General features: G+C 39.1%; 2 protein-coding genes across 7 annotated transcripts in view; one reads left to right on the top strand and one right to left on the bottom strand.

The window, feature by feature from the left end:
- Positions 1-15,615, top strand: part of obscnb (obscurin, cytoskeletal calmodulin and titin-interacting RhoGEF b) — a 170,288-nt gene extending 154,673 nt beyond the window's left edge. Inside the window, exons 112-123 of the mRNA XM_088918145.1 lie at positions 395-2,741; positions 2,960-3,067; positions 3,696-3,806; positions 4,491-4,658; positions 7,334-7,456; positions 8,689-8,856; positions 9,022-9,145; positions 9,701-9,940; positions 10,914-11,137; positions 11,782-11,857; positions 12,255-12,404; positions 14,704-15,615. Coding sequence (XP_088774271.1) covers positions 395-2,741; positions 2,960-3,067; positions 3,696-3,806; positions 4,491-4,658; positions 7,334-7,456; positions 8,689-8,856; positions 9,022-9,145; positions 9,701-9,940; positions 10,914-11,137; positions 11,782-11,857; positions 12,255-12,404; positions 14,704-14,878 — 4,014 coding nt within the window. The 3' untranslated portion in view covers positions 14,879-15,615. The remainder of the gene's footprint in view (positions 1-394; positions 2,742-2,959; positions 3,068-3,695; positions 3,807-4,490; positions 4,659-7,333; positions 7,457-8,688; positions 8,857-9,021; positions 9,146-9,700; positions 9,941-10,913; positions 11,138-11,781; positions 11,858-12,254; positions 12,405-14,703) is intronic.
- A 1,747-nt stretch (positions 15,616-17,362) lies between these two features.
- guk1a (guanylate kinase 1a) overlaps positions 17,363-23,468 on the bottom strand; it is a 31,386-nt gene continuing 25,280 nt past the window's right edge. For all 6 annotated transcript variants that reach the window (XM_088919768.1, XM_088919765.1, XM_088919763.1 and 3 more), the window contains 4 exons: positions 22,869-23,007; positions 20,982-21,066; positions 20,619-20,704; positions 17,363-19,436 (listed from right to left, as the gene is read on the bottom strand). In XM_088919768.1, coding sequence (XP_088775894.1) covers positions 19,401-19,436; positions 20,619-20,704; positions 20,982-21,066; positions 22,869-23,007 — 346 coding nt within the window. In that variant the 3' untranslated portion in view covers positions 17,363-19,400. The remainder of the gene's footprint in view (positions 19,437-20,618; positions 20,705-20,981; positions 21,067-22,868; positions 23,008-23,468) is intronic.

Here is a 23,468-nt window from a genome sequence, read left to right as displayed (position 1 = left end):
ATAATACTACATTATATCACTTGTACTGTATACTCTATACTGCTGAGTCTACGATGTAAGACTGGAAACCCCCAGAGTGAAGAATAACCAACCATTGTATTACAATGGTGACAGGTAGTGGTTTTGGAGAACTTGCGAACAACCATATTAAATTATTATTTTATTATTTATTAATTATTTTATTATTTAAAATTGGTATTTTTTTATTTTATTTATTCATTATTATTTTAAAGCTTTTTTTGACTACTGCATATTGCATTTGTTAATATAAGATTATAAGATTTCTGTCTGATGTTTTAGACAGTCCTGGTTAAAACAATGCACCAAATGACTGTGAACCAGTAGCTGTCCCTGTCACTGGAAGAACTGAAACCTGATTTGTGTTTGTGTGCAGTGCTCACTCAAGTCCTATGGGTCTGTGATGGTGGTGAGGTCTATACCCGAACTATTGGAAGGACCATTCCAGGAAACTTCTCTGGCTGTTCCCCGAGAACAGCTGGGCAATAGCAGCTCTTCCCCCAGCAGTGTCTCCTCCTCTGATTATGAAGACGCTTCTTGTCACAGAGAGACAGACTCCATGAGCACCCCAGAGCACCTCCTACCTGCTAAGCACAGGCGACACTCTGAGAAGTCCTGGGAAGTAGAAGAAGAAAGTGGAGAGGGATTTAGAACGACAGACCATTGCATAGAACTTTCACAGAGCAGTGCTTCAGATGCACTGCCCGAAGTGAAGAAGGAAGAACATTCGGTTTTGACTCCACGAAAACAGATTTTACCAGACCAGGGTGGTGTCAGCAGTGAGTTTAGGCTTACTGTCTGTAAACCAGGTGTTACAGAAGCATTTAGGTCCTCAGAGTCCACTGGCAGCCTGAGTCATGAGGATTCAGCTGGTAGCTCCCTGTCTTTAGACATTTCCGAAAATGATGCAACAGGCTCTACTTGTGGACGTATCCCAAGGGATAGCCTGATCAAGAGCACATTCTATAGCAGCTCTTCAGAGCTCTCTCCGTTGTCTGCCCGCAGAATGTTTCTTCAGGGAAGGAAGCACATGAAGAGGCATGAGAGATCTAGGAAGCACCTCATGAAAGCTGGCCTTTCCAGTCGACTACAGGAGCCCCTTCTAGAGCAATTTGAAGAGAGCCAGAATGAGGGAGATGATGGTGGGAATCAGGGAAGAAACCTGCTGTATCCACCTTCAGTCATTGCTAAATCCAGTTCTTTTGACAGCGGAGTCAGGGTTTCCAACCCTGATATAAGTATGAAAAGGAGGAGCAGATCCTTAGATGAATATCACACCGGGACCCCATCGTCCTCTGAACCGATAGAAGCAAGAAGAGATGAGGGTGAAGATCTTGCTTCCAGAGTGGTGTGTGAAGATGAAATACAAATCAAGCTCTTTGATAGTCACCCTGAAAAAGGAGTGAAAGAATCTACTCAAGATGATGCAGAAAACACAGGTTCCTTTGCAGATGAATGTACACTCAAAGAATCACACAGTGAAAGAGAGACAGTTCAGCAATCTGAACTCACCACAGAGGACACTGTCAAGGCAGAGACACCCCTCTCGTCAGCTGATAGCAAAGTGGAATCTGCCATGCTTCAGAGCGTTATAAGTGAAATGGTTTCCCTATCTGAAGAAATTAAAGTTATAAGTGGCTTTGAATCACCTCCAGAAAACCCTGATACATCTGAATTCTCTCTTTTAGCGTATGCCACCCAAGATGAGAGCACCCAGAGAACTGAGGATTCACCGTCATCAGTAAGGGAGCCATTACCAATGAAGCCCATTTTTGTAGAATCTACTACACCAGTGTCTGCGGTTCAAGAGGTGTCAGAGCTACTGACTTCCCAGTATGGCCTTTCAGAGTTTGAGAGCCCCAGAAGCTTTCACCTGTCTTTAAAGGCTTTAGAAACTTTAGAAGAAGAAAATAGAACTCATTTCCCACAGCTTCATGTTGCAAAGGCAAAAAGTAAGATGAGAACATCAACCGATCCACCTGTCTTGGCCTTGGCTGCAGAACCAACAACTGAAACACCTGCAACAGGTGGCTCCTTATCTTTTAAAGAACCTTATGGGTCCAAATATGATCTTCAAGGTTCTTTTGGAGAACCAGAAGTGATTTTCTCAACTCCTGAAGAAGCTACTTGTGTTAGTGTACCATCTGCAAGCCATCCACAAGAGCCACAAGTGAGCCCTGAGGAAGAATTTGGGATCTTTCATGAACATATGTCAGAGACTGCTTCAGTGAAGGCATCATCACGTGCATATATGGAAACCTGTGGCGATGATGATAATGACCTGGAGCCAGAACTTCAGCACCTTTTGGAGGAAGTCAACATGTATGAGAATCTCAACATTGCATGGCGGGACACTGCCTTCCCAGTAAAGTCCACATCTTTAGTTGAAGTTTCTCATGAGAAACAGAGTGCGGAAGCCCTCACAGAACAAATTCATCGTCCCTCTTCTGTCCCAGATTCAAAGCACCAGCCCAGTAAAACGGGGAAATACGGAATTTTACGGTTCTTCAGAAAGCATTCATCTACAGATTACCCTACATCATCATCTGGACAGGGGTCCGAGATGCAAACTCCAGAGGAGAAGCTGGGCCACTCCCCCTCACTGTATCAGCAGCTACAAGGAACTTCCAATTTATCCTTAGCAAAGAAGATGAGGGCTTCTATCTCCTGCTTGCCTGCAGCCATCTGGGGGAAACATCGCAAAGAGACAGATAAAAGAGAAGGTGAATTTTTAATTTTGAAAAAAATATACATTTACTTGCTCTTTTTGATTCACCTCCACATGAGTAATGCCCTTATTGTTGTTAATGTTGTTGTTAAATTTTTTCCTCAAATTCTATTAATTTGAAGTAAGACTTGCTTGTTTTTCTGTCCATCATCAGTTGTGGTGTAGCCTTGAGGTAAATGATAGAAAAGCTGGGCTGAGTGGTTTGTTTCTCAGGTGGAGAGGAAGAGCCACACCCTGAGTTGGGGACTGCCACATCAGGGTCCCTGAGGAGGAAGTCTAAGCTCTTCTCCTTCAAACTGCATGGGTTGAAGAAAAGTCGAGGTAAGAACTCCCAGGGGAGAAGGTGGAAGGAGTGAAATACTGCACAGGTGGCTGTTCTTTGTGTTTTACAAATAAAGAATCTTATATTATTGAAAAGCACTGTTAATATTTGATATTTTTAAATGCTAAGTGTTTTGTATGACATTCTGAGGTTCACAAACATGGAGTGGTGCTGCATGCAAGTATTTAACTAAAGTCAGGATTTAAAATAAAATCAATCAATAACATCAATAAAACATCAATAAAAATAGTGTTTGTAATCAAATTTGAGTGGGGAGTTGTGTCAGGGTGCACTGGCTGTAAGTAAAGTAAAGTAAAGGTTAATTCCACACTGAAAAATAAAAAGGAGAATCACAGTGGTTAGGCTGTATTGACACTTGAAGAAGGCTCTACAGCCAAACTTTTTTTTGTTTCTACTTTCTATTTATTAGCATGGAGATAACCCTCAACAGTTCAGTTAGTTTGAAATATTTCCATAACTCACTTGTCTGCCAGAGCAACAATCAGCCCATGAGGATAAGGCTGTCAGAGCCCACTGCTTTGCTGAAGTTTCAGTGTACTTGATGGTAGCCCAATGTTGAAAGAGGCATATGAAGTTTACAGTGTGCTGTCTGTCTTGTCCTTTCAGAGCCAGTGTTTCTGGAAGAGCTACAAGACATGTCTGTATCTCTGGGTCAGTCAGTTACGCTGTCCTGTAGGCTCTCAGGATACCCACCCCCAGACATCTGCTGGTATAAAGGTGAATGTTCTTACTTTAGTATACTCCTTAAACACTTTTGGGACCTGTCTAATCTGGATGATTAATAGATACCCCTTGCCACTAGAACATGCTTATCTCCTCGTGTTAATCAGAAATTCATGTTACGTTGGCTGCAACAATGTGACAAGTCATCACAATAGCACAACAGGGTTTTAACTGCAGGAGAATTGTCTACTAGAAAAATACAAAAAAGTTCAATTTGCTCCCTGAGAAAAAAGTTGATATGCTGCTTGGCGAATCAAGTCTATTTCTGACTGATGACACATACTGTATACAAATTACATCAAATATTATATAAAATATGGTATATAAAATGTTTAAGTGGACATGTAAATTGATGTTTACAACATCATGTCCATTCTGATTCTTGCAGAAAGCATATCTTTCTTATGCATTAATGAAAGACAGCCTCTTAACTTGTTTCCAGTTGTGTCAAATGTCAGCTGGCTTTGTTGGTGACTGAATTGAAATAAAAATCTACTAATGAGTATAATGGAGGTTGGATAATTGGCTGGAACATTTCCTATGATCTCTTGTGATTAAAATAAAGCTTTTTATTTGAAGTTTTTTTTTCTTTTCCTTGCTACATTTGTGCTTGGCTGAGGCTCTATGATGCTTTTGTTTTGTTGAGCACCTTCACGGTTTTTGCTGTGTGTTTTCCAGAGGGCCAGTGGATTAAGAGCAGTAGCCATATCTGGTTGTCAGTGATGGACAAGGAGCTCCACTCTCTAACTATCCACGCAGCCCGGGAGGAGGACCTGGGCAGCTACCGCTGTGTGGCCAGTAACGTAGTGGGACAGGCCTCCACCTCCTGCACCCTCATTGTGTCAGGTAAGAGAGTCCCGGGTCAGACCAACGTCCTGCAAGATTCCCTTGCTCTCCCCTGCCAATTCTCAGATCCACTGTGACCTTCCTGCGATACTTCATGTGAAAGGTGTAACACACCTGTGTTTACTTTTTAGTGTTGGTTGTATATATTAGTGCATTTATATATATATAATATGGTTTTAATTCTGCTAATCATAACAGTGAACGTTTATCCATTTTAATTTTTATTTAGAGCTTTTTTAGAGCTTGCTTTTAAAAACACATATTTAAGCTTATGTTGTTTCTTGCACACCTCCATAGCTATACGTTAACCATATTTATAGGCTGTATGTATATAGGCAACATTATGCAAAATAAGTACTAATGTGGATGGTTTTTCTTAAGTGCTGTTAAATGAGGGAGTTTTTCCCTCACGGGATTAATAAAGTATCTATCAATGATAAATTTCCCAATCTTCAAAGGCAATTTTCCAATCTTATGTTTCAAAGGCTCGTTTTTTTAGAAAATAGTGTCCAACCCTACTACTCATATACTACTAATGGTCTTCGTGAACAAGCCTTTCACCTTCCTGATAAACATTTTTTGCCTTGTTCTAGCAAATTCCACACAGTTAGGTCTCTCTCATATTGTACCGCCATCTCCAAGGAGAGAAGCTGATGTTAGGCTTGGCTAAAATCTATTTTCCATTCCTGACTCACCCCAGATGAACTCTTAGCCATCCTAGGACTCAGATCTGCCTTAGTGACAGAATTCCTGTCGGTGGATAGTTGCACAGAGGTACTAAGTAAAGTTCAGGTACGGTATTTTATGGATTGTTCTCTGTGTTTGCAATAGCAGATGCCAGAAAGGACAATGGAAATGTTCGAAGAAAGACAGAAAACTGGGTTGTCTAACTGTTGATAAGTCCTTGTGAGTCTGTGTAACAGCTTTATCCTCCTAAACTAAAAGCACACAAGTTATTTATAGAAATCAGAAGGAGTACAGTGAGCTACACGGCAAGCAGGGGCTGTAAACAGTGCTTCTGACAAGGCCATCTGAATGCGTGGTATGGCATGTGTCCTAACATTGAGACTGACCAGCGAGCTAAAATATCTAACACTCACAGAAGTCAGCTGATATGGTCCAGTCCCAGAATTCTCCTGTATATATGGATGACTTTGCAATGGATTTCCCACTGAAAGACAGACGCAAATGCAGAGAAAGGGAAAGGAAAGAGAAGAAACATATTGGGATGTCCATATAGGTTATGCAGAATGAAAGCTCTAGAAATCTGAACCAAAATGACCTGGAACCCTTGGAAATACAAAAGACTAAAAAAAGAAAAAAACGTATCTCCAAATGAAGAAAAGCTGCAGCTAGAATCAAATCAAAAAGGTAAATATTAACACAGCTTTAGTATTTCTGCCTTAGGATTTCAGTTCAACTTATTATTGATTATTGTTCAGTTTCAGACCACAGTGTGGTTGAGAACATAAGAACAGTTACAAATGAGGAGAAGGCAACTCAGCCCTTCCAACCCATTTGGCAGTTAGTAGTTACTTGTTCTGAGAATCTCCTCCAGCCATTTCTTGAAAGACGCCAATGGATTGACTTGAACGACATGGCTGGTTAGCTTGTTCCGTACTCTCGCAAACCTTTGAGTCCTTCCTTTTCACATTTTTATTATTTGTGTCCTCTGATTTATGTTTCACCATTGAGTTTTAAGGAGTTCACTGGTTTGATTTTATCAGTGCTATTGAGTAATTTGAATCAGATCCCTGCAAAATGTGCAAAAGTCTTTGTCAGTAAACCACTCAGTATTTGTGGCTACTATAATAGAAACATACTCTCAGCGTCAGCCAGGATTGAATCACTTCTTAAAAAACCTGACTTGACTTACACTGATGAGTAATTTAAAATGCTCAGTGTTCATTTTCATGGATATTCCAGATGTAGGACAAGATATAATTGTTACTCTTTCTACTGATTTGTAATATTACCTGCCCTGTAACCTATGAACCTACAGTATGACCTACATTATTAAATCTTGAACTCAGAGTGCATTTGAAATAAAGAAATGCTTCTACTTCGTATTATTAATATTATACTTTCATCCAAAGCAAAATAAATTTGAACATAAATGCGTGTTTTACTTGGAGCACTGTACATACTTAAAGGTATAAGAACACTGATCCACCTAGGATCTGCAACATTCAGTTACGAATCCAGAGTCCTAACCACTACTCGCACTTAAAGTTCCTTAGCACACTCCATTGCTGGAAGAGGTGTTGTTTGCTCATGTAGTTTATTTCCACTGTACTTTCAACAAAAATGGAGAATTTTATGTCTCCAAGAAATCAAGACAATGAAAATCAATTGGTTTTGCCTTTTACCAGCAGACAGGAAAAAATGGAAGACATAACAAGAAGGGGAGACAGAGAAATAGGAGGAGCATTGCAAAAAGCATGAAATAGTGGTCCCTTGCAGCAGGACCAGACCTTTTTCCAACCCAGGATTGGACACACCACATCTTGATTCATTTCATGAGGTCTGATGAGATCAGACTTTCAAGGCAGTATGTCAAGTGACAAAACACCTCTGTCTGTGTCACGAGACAATTTTCAGTTTCAAACCGCACAAACAAAACGAGATATGTACATCAATGGGAAGTCTTAAAACATCCCTGTGTTTGTTTGCAGAGCTGCCTGCCTGCCCGGCCAGCCCAGAACTTACCCAGGTGGATGGGGATGGAGTGCTACTGGTGTGGAAGCCTGTAGAATCCATAGCTCCCCTTACATACAACATCCAGTACAGAAAAGATGGTGAGGTCTTTTATATTCTATTGAAAATACAAACATGTCACATCATAACATGACAACATCCATGGTTTAAAAATCAATGATTGCAATTACAGTTGGAGAACAATGCAACTTGCATTGTTGGGCATAAAATACAGTATATGGTAGGTGATCATTCGTGAAAAAGGTAAGAAATGGGAAAAGAACTTAATTTTACATTAATTAAATTAATGTACAGTGGTAACAGTCATTACCATGTGCAGATCAACAAAGAGTTTATTGTCATCCAATCATCAATATATAGTAATATATAAATAATGAGCATTACTCATTATATATATATTACTCATTATTATATATATAATGGGTGGTGTGGTGACTCTGTAGCTAAGGATCTGTGCCTGTGGCTGGAAGGTTGTCGGTTCGAATCCCGTGGCCGGCGGAGGAATCCTACTCCGTTGGGCCCCTGAGCAAGGCCCTTAACCCCAACTGCTCCAGGGGTGCTGTATAAATGGCTGACCCTGCGCCGTGACCCCAGGCTTCTTCCCTGTCTGTTTCTGTGTGTCTCATGGAGAGCAAGCTGGGGTATGTGAAAAGACAAATTCCTCATACAAGAGATTGTATATGGCCAATAAAGTGATCTTATCTTATCTCAAAGCTATGCATCACTTATAAGCAATACATTTGGGTATTAAGAGGAAAATGGCAAAATGATTTGACAAAATAATTTTGAGCATGTGCACTGTCACATTGCTGAACACACATTACATTGATACATTCATTATACTGATTAACATTTGTCATCAGGCTTGATCAAGAATGGGCTGCCTGTGAATCTAATAAGCATTAGCCCCTTCACTGGTCATCTTCAGCGGACCTCAAGTCTAGTCTTCCACAGCATTACTCCCATTTTCTTCTTGCAAGAAAGACTTTGTTTGACCAGCATCATGAAGACATGTCCTGATGGAATGGTGTCATGTCAGAATGAACCCTATTTATATTTCACTATACAGCTACTGTATAGTACTATACAGTATTATATTTCACTATGCAGCTACTGACATTTTGGAATATCCTGTTTCTTGGACAGCAGAAATGATCAGGTCGTCTGCACGGTAAATCTAAAAGGGTTCATAGAAGACAGACATTTACAACTGATATTATTAATAATATTTTTGACATGGGAGGCTAGATCTGTTTCTATATGGAACAGACATGTTAACAGGTTCCATTATATGTGTCTTGTGTTTCTGCAGGAGAGGCGTGGAGGCTGCTGGCTGAGGGTGTTATGGACAGCTGTTATACAATCGCTGCCCTGCCCAGGGGATCACTGTACAGGTTCAGGGTGGCCTGTGTCAATAGAGCTGGGATGGGACCTTACAGCGACCCCTCGGCTGCAACCACCATTGGAACTGATCAAGAAGGCAGGGCCTGCTAATACCTAGTGTATATCCTAGAACATAACATAGTCTATAAGGCGAGGTGCCAGTGGCATGCAGTGCTGACAGACTCTTGACCTCCAGACTGTGTTAGGCTTGGTCCTAGTCACTGGCTCACACCTCTGTTCTTTCTTTTTTCTCTTTCTTTAGACTCTCACATCCCCCTCATTCACACTGTTCGCCCCAGGGAAGAGGGGAGCGAGCTTACAGCACAGCCAGGGTCCCCTTTCCTCCCCATTCACACGACCTACACCTTCCTCTCTGAGATCAACAGGTACTGAATGGCCACAGTTAGTCTGGACAGCACTCATCATAATGCAGTCAATGGTGCTTCGGCATCTCCGTAAACAGGTATATCAGCTATTTTCCAACTAAGCAGTGGCTAGCCTCCATGTGAAACAGAATATGCTATTCTGCCACTTCGTATGAACCCAACGCTGCAACTTACAATAACCTGCGTCTACAAAAAAGACTAGTAGCTGAATTAGATTTTTTTTTTACAACTTTCAAATGTTACTTCATGAATTGATATTGTTATTTAAGAACTCCACAACACCAGAATATGTGGACACACGCTTGTACCACATTACAGCCACTGAGGCAGCTTCCTTCAAAATTATTTCAGGGGTAGGGAGTTATAAACTTACAGCACAAACGTAAAAGGTTTTCACAGTAATACTGCTGTCAAAGCTGTATAGTTTCACTCTGCTATTGAATATTTTGAGGGATGGCACTTATTTCTACAAAATGGCCAGAGGTAACAGTGATTTTCGGGGGCACACCTCAGTCTGCCCCGCGTTGTTTTCAGTCCCAGCTCTTCCTTTTCTAGGGGGCGCTTCAGCGTCATAAAGCAGTGCAGGGAAGACCTGAGCGGGAAGCTCTTTGCGACCAAAGTGACGCCTTACAAGGCGGAGAAGCGCCAGTGTGTGCTGAGGGAGTACCAGCTACTGAAGAGGCTGCGGCACACAAACGTGGTCCAGCTGCATGCTGCCTTCATCACCCCACGTTACCTGGTGCTGATCGAGGAGCTGTGCATCGGGCGCGAGCTGCTGCATCACCTGGCTGAGAGGCAAGCGAGTCCTTGGGTACTTGGATATTGACTATGATATTGACTCAGATCACCTCATGTGGTGGAGACTGTTATCACTGAAAGCTTCAGACTGTCACCACATATACAATACCTTAATTAAATTTAAGAAATGTGGTCAATTAAGCAAATAATGAAGGAGTATCAAATAGCTACTGGTCCTCCAGGACTGGAGCTGTGCTCCCTGTGATTTAAACTGCGGCTTGGTGACTGATTATCAGACTAGTATGCAGATAACTGTCAGTCCAGACTGCTCTGCGGTACACCACGAAGATGACATCAACCCCTGATGTATACAAGGTATTTAAAAGGGGACTCTCATGATAATTGTTAGCTGAATAGAACGCACAACATTATTTTAGAGAAAGAAAACACTTGTGTAGTTGGTGTGATGCATGAAGACAATGATTCATTTGTTAATTTTTTTTTTAAATGTGAACGCAACAGAGAATTCTGGTGAAAAGGAGTCTCACTAGGACTAAGATACATTATGGGAAATAAACATAGACTTCTGGACCAAGGAGATGTAGTTTTCTTTGGTCTGTTTCCTCTCATGTGTGAGCATGAGGTAACAGAGTAAGGACTGAAGGAGTTCAGTAGTTTGCTGAGCATTGTCCCCATGGGTTTTGTCAGTAACCTGCAGTGACAAATCACATAAAGCCTTACAACTGAGAACTGAGCAGTGTCTCGGTTTCCAGGGAGCTGCTAGTTTTGCTTCTGTATAGTGAATAGGATATCAGTTAAGGAGGAGATGGTGGGAACTATTTTTCAGCCATCTTTGCAGACCAGCCATTTAGGGAGCAGTTGAGGGAGGAACAGATTTGAATGTGCATTTGAATTGTATAGAAAGAAGGAATTAAAAGCATGCACTTTTCTTGACAAAGATTAAAATGCTCTGAGAAAATAAGATGAAGAAAGGAACAAGTTTAACTGGTGCTGAACGTATGCCCTGCAGAGACTCGTACTCTGAGCTGCACGTTAGGGAGTTCCTGCAACAGATCCTCAGTGCAGCTGAATACCTCCACTCCTGCAATGTGCTGCACCTTGACCTGAAGTCTGAAAACATGCTTGTCACTGAGCACAACCTGCTGAAGGTTGTGGACTTCGGCTCAGCTCAGCCCTACGAAGCAGGGAAACCCCTCATTGTGGAGAGGATCCATGAATTGACAGAGTGCCGAGGTAGGACCTTTCTACATCCGGGAGCAGCTCAGACAGGTCTCCTCCGTTCAGAGTGCAGCTGTATACGGAGACAGCTTTTGTTAGCTAACAGCACATTTTTAAATATATTGTGAATTATTCAATACTGGCTGTGAAAAGTGCATTGAGTCATTAATGTTTCCAAATTACTATGACAGAGGTAATTTATATTTCATGATATGAGGGGTTGTGGCACAGTGGCGCAGTGGTTAGCACTGCTGCCTTGCATGCTGGGACCCTGAGTTCCATAGTGGAACTGAGGTATTATCTGTAACATACTAGTAGGTTAATTGGGAAAATTGACCCTTGGTGTGACTGGGTGTGTTTGTCTCTGTCTGCCTTGAGATGAATGGATGTCCTGTACAGCGTGTACCCTGCCTTGTGCCTGGTGCTTGCTGAAATTGCCTTCATTTCGCTGAATTGGAAGGAGTTAGAAAATAGATGGATGGGTGATATACAGGACAGTATAGTGTTAAATTATTGATTATTTCAACAATAGCTTGAACTACCTTTTATGTATTACATTCCACTGTGATATATTTTTAGCATTCTGTTTCATTCTTTCATTGTCAAATATGTTTCTCGGTTGTGTGAGTTTTAACAATTTTTCACTGTGTTTTCTACAGCTCCAGAGATCCTGGGAGGGCAGGGTGTAGGGCCAGAAACAGACATTTGGAGTGTTGGTGTTGTAGCATTCATCATGTGAGTATGAGTCAAGGAAAAACACTGACTCTGTGATATCACAGAAGACTGTTTATGTGTGCTGGAACTACCTGAAAGATGACTAGGGTTATACGGTAAATAGATGCCACTTTCAAGCATGAGCAATGTTTGTTGGCCTTAATTGTTTATATTATGTTCAGTTAAGAGTTGACAAGAAATATCCTGGGATATACAATAGCATAAAACTTCAATTAAAAAAATGATGATGGCTTTGATATTAAGTATGCTTCTAAAAATAATGTTTTATCTATGCATGCTGCTAAAACAACCGAACAAATAACATTTATTTAAAAACACAGCATTTTTTTCATTTGTAAAGAAAGTTGTCTGGATAGCTGTCTTTGATGACCACTTTTAGATTTTTTTTCCTCTTCAGGCTGAGCGCGGATAACCCATTTTACTCTGACATCCACTGTGAGAGGGACAGAAACATTAAAAAGGGGAAGATCCAGTTTGGGAGGTGCTACCCTGGGCTGTCAGAGGGGGCCTTGAACTTTGTGAAACGAACTCTGCATAGCAAACCCTGGTGAGGGACATGCTTGCAAATCTGCACTGTATTTCCTAAGTATAACCTCTAGCTCCCGCCAGAGAGGACAGAGCTTTGGGTAATTATGTTACATTATGTGCTCCAAGATGCTCTACATACACCATCAGCCCTGAACATTGTGAATGGATTTAGACCAGAAGTGCCCATCTGTGTTCTTTAAGGGCTGCTGTCCAGAAGGTTTTATAGGTCTCTCTAAATTTCCAACTTACTGAGAAAATATAAATGCTTCAGCTTGGCCAATCAGGCAAATTAAGAAGTGAGGGGGAAGAAAAATCAAATAACTATCAGTTCTCTAAGACAGGAGGCTAAGACTCTAAGACTCCCCCCGATTTAAACAGAGGCTTGGCGACAGATTATCAGACTAATACACAGATACAGTGGTGTGAAAAAGTGTTTGCCCCCTTCCTGATTTCTTATTTTTTTGCATGTTTGTCACACTGAAATGTTTCAGATCATTAAACAAATTGAAATATTAGACAAAGATAACACAAGTAAACACAAAATGCAGTTTTTAAATGAAGGTTTTTATTATTAACGGAAAAAAAAAAATCCAAACCTACATGGCCCTGTGTGAAAAAGTGATTGCCCCCTAAACCTAATAACTGGTTGGGCCACCCTTAGCAGCAACAACTGCAATCAAGCGTTTGCGATAACTGGCAATGAGTCTTTAACAGCGCTGTGGAGGAATTTTGGCCCACTCATCTTTGCAGAATTGTTGTAATTCAGCCACATTGGAGGGTTTTTGAGCCTTAACCGCTTTTTTAAGGTCATGCCACAACATCTCAATCGGATTCAGGTCAGGACTTTGACTAGGCCACTCCAAAGTCTTCATTTTGTTTTTCTTAAGCCATTCAGAGGTGGACTTGCTGGTGTGTTTTGGATCATTGTCCTGCTGCAGAACCCAAGTGCACTTCAGCTTGAGGTCACGAACAGATGGCCGGACATTCTCCTTCAGGATTTTTTGGTAGACAGCAGAATTCATGGTTCCATTTACCACAGCAAGTCTTCCAGGTCCTGAAGCAGCAAAACAGCCCCAGACCATCACACTACCACCACCATATTTTACTGTTGGTATGATGTTCCTTTTCTGAAATGCTGTGTTACTTTTACGCCAGATGTAATGGGACACACACCTTCCAAAAAGTTCAACTTTTGTCTTGTCAGTCCACAGAGTATTTTCCCAAAAGTCTTGGGGATCATCAAGATGTTTTCTGGCAAAACTGAGACGAGCCTTTATGTTCTTTTTGCTCAGCAGTGGTTTTCGTCTTGGAACTCTGCCATGCAGGCCATTTTTGCCCAGTCTCTTTCTTATGGTGGAGTCATGAACACTGACCTTAACTGAGGCAAGTGAAGACTGCAGTTCTTTGGATGTTGTTGTGGGGTTTTTTGTGACCTCTTGGATGAGTCGTCGCTGCGCTCTTGGGGTAATTTTGGTCGGCCGGCCAAGGTTCACCACTGTTCCATGTTTTCGCCATTTGTGGATAATGGCTTTCGCTGTGGTTCGCTGGAGTCCCAAAGCTTTAGAAATGGCTTTATAACCTTTTCCAGACTGATAAATCTCAATTACTCTGTTTCTCATTTGTTCCTGAATTTCTTTGGATCGCAGCATGATGTCTAGCTTTTGAGGATCTTTTGGTCTACTTCACTTTGTCAGGCAGGTCCTATTTAAGTGATTTCTTGATTGAGAACAGGTGTGGCAGTAATCAGGCTTGTTGTGGCTAGAGAAATTGAACTCAACTTTCCAAAGATGTGATAAACCACAGTTGATTTATGTTTTAACAGGGGGGGCAATCACTTTTTCACACAGGGCCATGTAGGTTTGGATTTTTTTTTCTCCCTTAATAATAAAAACCTTCATTTAAAAACTGCATTTTGTGTTTACTTGTGTTATCTTTGTCTAATATTTCAATTTGTTTGATGATCTGAAACATTTCAGTGTGACAAACATGCAAAAAATAAGAAATCAGGAAGGGGGCAAACACTTTTTCACACCACTGTAACTGTCTGTCCAGACTGCACTGCAGCACACCCTTATGAAGAGAACTCCCATGTCAATTGTTAGCTGAATAGAATGAACATTATTTTAGAGAAAGAAAATCAAAATCATGGCTCAGCACTTGTGCTGTCTGTGTAATGTATGAAGACAATGATTCCATCATTGGATGCTTTTAGTAAGAATAATTAAAAACATTTATTTTTTCCTAGACTAGAATAATTTATGTATGGATAATTTCTGATGTCCTGTTTAATTTCAAATGTAACCTGTCCTTCATTTCAGGGGAAGGCCTTCCGCTGCTGAGTGCCTGGAGTTACCATGGTTGCAAGGAGTCCCAGTATCTAAGCGCCGCTCCATTGTGTGTTTCTCCACAGACAAGCTACAGGGGTACATCCGAGACAGGGAGAGGAAACGGGCACAACTCCGCACCAAACTGGATTTACCAATCTTCCAGTGAACAGCGTAAATATTAGGGAAGAAAAGTGTCAGGTATTGCTGTGTCCAGACATGTGCCCCACAGACACTAAGAATAGAGTATGCCCGTTTTAAAACCACAGTTACAGTATCTTCAAAATAATAACGTGTAAACAACTCACAATTAAACTTTTCAACACCCTTCTTCAAGGTGTAACTTTTCTTGATTTTCAGTAACAAGCCAAGATCTGGAAAGTTGAAAGTTAGGAAGTTAATCCATTGTAATGCATGTCCTTATTACTTACTTGCTCCTTACTGTATATTTTATTATCCTATCGGTTAAACAGCTGGCAGTACCGAAATCAAGCTGTAAAAACTGAATTAGGGTAGGATATTGACTTAACCAGCTTGACATACAGTTATAAACTATTCAGAGTACTGAACCCCCTAGATAACCCATACAGAAGTACTGTTTCAACACCCCCTTATAGAATTGTACAGTACGTCTAAGATTTGGGCACTGTTCAACATAGCATCTTTAATACTTGAGCCATACTAGAATTCAGTTTAGGCTCCAAATCAGATCGTATATACTTATGCATTTTGTTGATAATTAAGAAGGATCAAATCAGTTATCAGGCTCTGACACCAGCTTGCTATGCAAGAAAATTGAAATAATTACTATTAACTATATTTCCTGTTGTCAGGGAATACCGAGCATAATACAACATGTTTTCTTACATTTCTGGCATAGCTATGTAATAAAGTAATAACCAGTCAACTGAATCTTTCTCTAAAATGGATACTAAGCTATTTGGAACATATTTCCTTATTAAAAAAAGCATTACTGAACAGATTTCTTGCAGTCTGAAGGATAATACAAAAGGGAAATCAGTGTTTCCTCAGATATAAAACAGCAGATTCTGCTGTGTTGGTATGTTGAAGGAGGTTACTCATGCAGAAGATTCTTCATTTCACGAGTTGTCTCTTTAAGTTCTTGGCATCCCCTCGTCTGTGTTATAAGATAATTTACAAAATTTAACTGAATTGGTTTAGTCCAAATTAAAAATTAGTATCACTGTTTCAACACCTGGAACTTTAACCATTGTAACCACTTCAAGAAAGATGATCAGTTAAGATTTTTGTTTACACATATTTTCAATGCTTTATTTTCAATCACTATCTTTTTAGAATGGGGTGGTTTTGATTAAAAAAAAATAACATTTATCTACTCCACAACAATATTTTTGTCATAATTTCACATTTATCTCTTTCTTGCCTAATCAATGCCTTCTAGGTCTACATTAAATCAAAATGTTTCTGTAAATGTGCAATGTGGACTCTGAAAACCTAGTATCAGATGGTGACTTTGTTCTAGAAAGACTGCCTACATATATTAGGTGTAATCCTGTATTTATGTACTGGGTTTGTATTTAGAGATCTCAGTGCATTGAAGTTTAATTCTGGCTCTAAGATTGCAGAATTCAGAATTGAATTCAACATGGAAGGCTAAAAACAGGATTCAGAATTGTTATATTACATTAAAAAAATTATCCTTTGATTCTCATTTAGTTTTATTACAATATTTATATTTATTTGATAAATGATGTGAAGATTTCTTTTGCAACAATCCATGTGTTACCGATTATAAAAACACAACATATCCACCAAATACAACAAACTTAATTTGACAGTAACTTGAATTTTGCTTACTGATTTATGAATAGTGTAACTCTTATTTCCAACTTTTTTGTCCATAATAAGCAAATATAGAAATACAAGTCCATATTAGTCCTATGACAATTTATGCTGAAGAAATGTCATTCTCATCCTCTTGGCAAATATGAAAGAAGGAAATTAAGGCATTTACGCTTCAGTGCCACTGAAATTGCTTTATTAAAAGGAGGTGAATGCACATTGGATAAATCTCATTAAATTATATTTCTGCAGTTTGATGTATACGGACATGTTAAAGAAAACCACAAATAAAATGTCTGTAACATTGAAATGAGTTACAAAATTTTACGTGCTACTTAAATGAGATGTGCAATGTAAGTTTACTTGCACTTGTCTAGTATACTAACCTATTAAAGTCTGGGCTGCCAATCATAGACTTTGAAGTTTTCCTTTGGAAGGAGGGTCTATATGGGTCTATTAAGAGTGCATAATCTTGTTGTTCTAGTTCCTGTTCAGAAGAATACATCTTTAGTGCTAGGCAGGTGCCATTAGGATATGCTAAATAGGGCAAGTTCAGCCAGGGCGCCACACTACTCAACGGCACAATCTTCTATTGTTTTCTTTTCGGTTCTCGCTAACCTCACACTGCCCCTCCGACGGGCCGTTCACTTTTACCGGTGCTTGCCGCGGCTCCTCCTACTCCCACATTGTTACATTTGTCAAATGCAATAACAGGATAAATTCCTTCCTTATTTGGGGTACACTATAACAGCGTTCCTGAGAGGTAGTGAACATGTTTAGTTTAATGTGACCACTGTAGTTATGCTAGATGCAAATGACAACACCTGGAAAGTATAAAGTGCCACACGGCATTTATTAAACTAGCACAGCCGCATACAGGTACATGTTACAGAAACTCACAATAAGTAAGAAATGATTTCTCTAAGTATTATTTCATTCCACTGAAGGAAGGAGTGTTCCTATTAAGCATATTGCTATCATGCATTTCAAGTTGTGTGGCTGCTACGTGTGCTTAGTTCTTAGATACTTGTGCAGCATATAAAGTGGGTACAATTTCCTGGAATGGAAAGATTTTTAAAGAAAATCTTTTTTCAATTCAAGTTCTTGCACAAGAGATTTCTTCACTCTCCTTTGTGCCATAAATTGTAGTACTCCTCCTTTGCCATTGTTAAGGTTTCCTGCTCGACCTTAGAATAAGACATTGTCAGAAGAGGTCAAAATAAATCGTAAAAGGCAGGGTGCACTCATACTTGCAAACAAATCTTATTTTGACAGTTAAAAAACACATATAAAAAATAATATAAAATGTAGCCACTTAAATAATAAAATCAAACAAAACTGAAGGTGGCTTAATTGCTTATGGAGATCACTGAAATTGACTTTGTTGTCATCACATCAGCTGAACTGTTAACATAATGTGTTATGTTTCAATTTCCAGTATTTGTTTTTCTTAAAAACACACACATCATTACATGGACATGTGCATTGTTCCATTAGCCAGAATATGAAACACAATTTGAAATTGTAAGTTATTTATATGAATGTTTGTCTATATAACACCAAGGATAAAATATTTAAAGGATCATTGCAGCATTGGTTTAGGAACAATTCCTAGAACAATAGTTCACCTCTTCCTTCATGGCTACACAAGTTCAGGGCCTGGTGTTTGGCATTCTTGGGTTGGCTGACTGTTTTGATGGCTCATTAATCAAAAGTTGATCAAACACTCTGTTGATATTACTTATTCTGTAGTTTTTTTCCTATACGAATGATTGGTTTGTAAAACCCAGTTCCAGCCACTTGCCAAGGTTTCAATGATAGGATACAAACTCAGCACACTTATGTTTACACTGCACTGATTATGGGATGACATTGAAGAAAGATGCATTTATGTTATGTATTTAGTGGAGACTGGGCTATTCCATTACTTTATACAGTATACAGATGGTGTCCTACATAATACATAATACAAATGGACGTACAAATGTATACCAAAACAGACTGAGCAACAGAAACAGAAAATAATAGTAATGTTACTATTTGAAAATCACTTGGGAAACAAAGTCATAATCTATTAAATTTTAACAAATTTTAAACTATTGAGCTTATTTGAGAAATGTCTTTTGCACTGTGATTAAAAGGTAGCTGGAACCTCACTAAGTAAAACTTTGTTCTAGTTATAGCATCAACACGTCAGAAATGCACACACTGAAGTGAGAACCATGAATCTTCCTTCAAATGTCTGCTAATGCAAGATGCCAACTGTCACCAGCTAGAAAAATTGTTTCCGTTATTCAAAAGAAATAAAAAGTAATGAATACATTCAGATCTCTCTTGGAAAATAAGCTATACATGATTCATGCATAAAACATTTTCTTTTATATGTACATTTTAGTACAGTTGGCTGTAGAACATTAAACACCTGACTGTACCGTTGTTCCAGTTACTCTCTACTTCAATGATGACGAAATGTGGCCAAGACTGGGGAATATACATTTGTAGTTAATGACATTTCAAAGCTCCTAAGTGCTGTACAGAGCAAGGACAAGTACAACTCCTGTACGCACTGTACATATATATTTAAATATAAAAAGTCATAATATTAACCAGCTAAGAAAAACTGAATAAAATTGTCCCCTAATTATATACATGTAAACCTATAAAACAAAGTAACTGCCCCTTCGGATTGGAAAACATTACAAGTCTACCTGGGGATTTCCTAAATTAAAATTAGCAGTTAAAATACATAAGTACTTGTTCTAGTTAGAGTCCCAGCTGTATGAGGGAATGTTGGGTACTGGAATGGAAGGCTGCTGTTCATGTTCTCAGGAGTGGCCTGTGAGGTAGACTTCTTTCATTTTAGTCTTTCAGGATTTTTGAGCATCCTGGACTTTATTGATTTCCTGTTGCAAAAAAGGTAAAAAAGTAAGCTTTTAGACAAACATTTCATTACACTTCAACATGTAATCAAAAATAAGTTATATGTTTGAAAGAAATAGTAGATGTTTAGTTTTATATCTGGCCATGCAATCTATTTCCCTAATATGGGTTGAAACTTTAATCTCAAGTGGTGGACAAAACCATTACATTTTAAATACGTACCATTAGTGCTGGGCGATAATTCGATAACGATAATTATCGCGATATAATTTTCCTTGATATAATTTTAACAAAAGTTCGATAAATGTTCGATATATATGTTTATGCTTTGCGCATGATATGCGCATGCGCATAAAATACTGCGCGGGTGCGCGTGCGTGTTGCAGACCGGCCAGCTAACGTGGTGTTCATCGTCAACAGAAAAGGTAATTAAACTTCGGTAATTTGGAGATATTTTGGCTTTTTACGATCAGACATAAAACAGAGCACTTTAAACTTTGCAGTCTGTCTGAGCCCTCTTCTATGTGTGTTTTATCACACTGCAGTATTTAATTTTTCCATTAAGATATTTATTTTGTAAATTTTACTCATGCATATTTTGACATAAAAAAAGACTTGAATACTCTCTACCTCAGATTTGTTTAATGTTTCTGCTGTTTTGCAAGTGTTTGTTGTGTTCTTAAAATAAAGAGTTGTTTAATTTACCAATTAACTTTCACTCAGGAGAAAAAATCTGCCTTTAAACGTGAAAGAAATAATGTTTTTACATTTATCGTGATAATTATCGATATCGACTGATATGAAACTTTATCGTAATAATGTTTTTGGCCATATCGCCCAGCCCTATGTACCATGGAAAAATGTATTAAAAAAATAAAGATCGTATTTTGTTTTACAAAGAATCTTAAAAACCCATCATCATTCTTTTATACAGTAAGTATGCAATCACAAAAAGGATCTGAATAATATGATAAAGTTAAACAGTAAGGACAAAGACCAATAAAACAACATGCTGACAGAACAGTGGAGTTATTTAGCCTACAAATGTTAATGACAGAAGATTGACCATGGCATATGAATCAACACAAAAATCACCAGTGACAAAATAGAAGAAGCTATAAGGTGTAAGACACAACAGGTAGAAAGCTTGTTCTTTTATCTTCTCTTCCATTTTACAGTTAAAAATAACAATAGCACAAACTTACCTCAATGAGTACCCCTTTTAATTTTCCATATGCTTCTTCTAAATCATCATTGATAATTACAACATCAAAAAGACCAGATTCCTTACCTAAAAAAGAGAGAAACTAGTCAGATATTTAAATGTTAATTTCAAAAGATTACTCTCCTTAACTCCTTAATTGCTCCTTAACTCGTTCAACTCTGTATCGCCAGGTACTCACAAATACAATTAAAATAGCACACTTACTGGATGCTTAGTGTGCAAATTTGTTGCATGTGTGCTGAGACTCTTATTTAATTGGGTTTATGTACCTAAAATGTATTTGTGATAATGAAATCAATGATGCAAGGAACCTCAATCCCTTAAAATGAAAGCAGAAACTTACTGATCTCCATATCAATTCGAGCTGCTTCTAGACGTTTCTGTAAACTTTGCTCTGTTTCAGTCTGTCTGTCTCGTAACCGTTTTTCCTGGGGAAACAAAAATCAGTCCTTAGAGATTTTTTTCTTTAAATATGTTTATTTGGCATTATTTACCATCAATATAACTATCTCAGTACATAATCCTTTCACATCAGAAATTATAACACATTGAGGAGCCTATAGGTAGTTGTTTATTTTTACAATCAACTTCAGATTTAATGAATCTCTAAGGTAAATCTTTTAAAAAGGTGCCTTATATTTAATATAAAGTTTATGGTAAACTGCTCATCACCAAGTGCTGGTACACTCATAATAGAAGCTTTGCATTACGTCACATATAGATTATGGGATTAATTTACATTTGTTCTCAAAAATGTTTTCCTTAACCACTCAATCACATTACTTTTATATCCTATACCTCCACACACACCATTGTTTCACAAACAGAATTAATAATGCATGGAATAAATTGCCTACTCATACTATGAAGGCTAATATGCTAGGATATTGCAAAATTCAGTTTGACTCAGTGATAGAATTATGCAGAATATAAGAAAATATCAAGCTCTGATGTGAATAATTCATTCTAATCATGAAATCTTTTATGCTATCTTTCACCATTATGATCATTTTGTGCCCATGATGTGTTCAACTAACAGCTTGCATTGATGGGGAGACAAAATAGGAGACACGCTAGATGTTTTAGTGAACACAAATTTACATTCCACAACACCTTCTCAATGAACATATACGGTTTTGTAAGAAAGTCAAAACAAAGATGTGCTTACATCTTTGTTCAGCCTGGCACAGATAGACAAACTATGCAAAAATACAGAAACACACAAGATACACTAAACCTAGAAAAGGGATCTCCATTTTTTCATCCTCATGCTCTTTACTGAACACTGGTCTGCAGGTTGTCTAGTACAGTTGAATGTCCATCCATCCATTTTCTAACCACTTGTGTTGAGGGTTGCGGTGGCTCAGCAAGGCAAGCCAGACTTCCCCTTCCCCGGCAAGAGTCTCCAGCTCCATACCAGGTGCTCCCAAGCTGGCTAAGAGATATAATCCCTCCAGCGTGTTCTGGGTCAGCCCTGTGATTTCTTCTCAGATGACTGATACATGATACATCTGCAGTGAGAGGCTCCCAAGGGGCATCCTCACCAAATACCCAAACCACCTCACCTGGCTCCCCTCGATCCAGAGGATCGATGATTCTACTTTGAGGTCCTCCTGGACTGCCAAGCTCCCCACCCTGTCACGGAGAGTAAGCCTGGACACACTATAGAGAAACCTCATTTCTGCAGCTTCTACCTGCAGTCTCATTCTTTTTGTCACTACCCAAAACCTCACGACCATAGGTGAGGATAGGGAAGTACTTCGGATGAGACGCAAAACCGAGGTCCTGACTCTCTGTGGTCATTAAAAATCCCAGGGCGTTTCTCGAAAAGAGTAGGGGTGTAACCCCGGCATCCTGGCCAAATTTCCCATTGGCCCTTACCAATCATGGCCTCCTAATAATCCCCATCTCTGAACTGGCTTCATTACTCTGCTCTCCTCCCGACTAATAGCTGATGTGTGGTGAGCGTTCTGGCGCACTATGGCTGCCGTCGCATCATCCAGGTGGATGCTGCACATTGGTGGTGGTGGAGGGGATCCCCGTTACCTGTAAAGTGCTTTGAGTGGAGTGTCCAGAAAAGCGCTATATAAGTGTAAGCAATTATTATTATTACAAGAAGTACTATTGAAAGTAAGATGCATATACTGCATAATGTCGATGGGTACTTTCTGAAAAGCACAAATTGTATGTGGTTATTGATGAGAAAGAAGCACTGGCCTAGGATACTTACAAGGATCTCCATTGAGGGTGGCTGAATGGACACATAAATGGGGTTGAGGTCTGTCTTCTTGATGTTCTTCACACCCTGCATGTCGATATCCAGGATACAAATCAGGTTTTTGGCCTGAACGTCCTGCACAGATGCCTTGCTGTAGAGAAAGAAATCTGTGTGATGTTGTGTTTCTGTAATATGCACACTCACTAATGTGTATCTGTGCAAAAATCCAACAGAAGAATTATATGCAGTTGTAAACCTCCATCATTACAAAGTCTTTTTAGCATAAGTTTACCTTATATATAATTAATAACCCTTTCCTGGGGCTGGACACCCCAAATGTTTATGCAGTTTTGGAGAATTCTGTACATTGCTACATTACATCTAATCACTGTGAACTGTTGATTAGTTGAGATCAAACAAATGTATTTCTGAACATAAATTGTTGGTTGTGAACCAACACGTCTACCTCTGAACATAAATGCTGGTTTACCAGCAGGTGGCACTATTATTTCAGGTTAAGAACAATTTGTCATAAGAAAAGTTCTGAGCAAATAGAAAAAAACATGCATTCTTCAATTGAATAAATCCACAGAAATCTTTACTTCAGAGGAA

Source organism: Atractosteus spatula, chromosome 6 (assembly GCF_055471065.1).
Source record: "Atractosteus spatula isolate fAtrSpa1 chromosome 6, fAtrSpa1.hap1, whole genome shotgun sequence".
In the NCBI taxonomy this organism is placed as follows: Eukaryota; Metazoa; Chordata; class Actinopteri; order Semionotiformes; family Lepisosteidae; genus Atractosteus; species Atractosteus spatula.
This window is presented reverse-complemented; position numbering and strand designations above follow the sequence as displayed.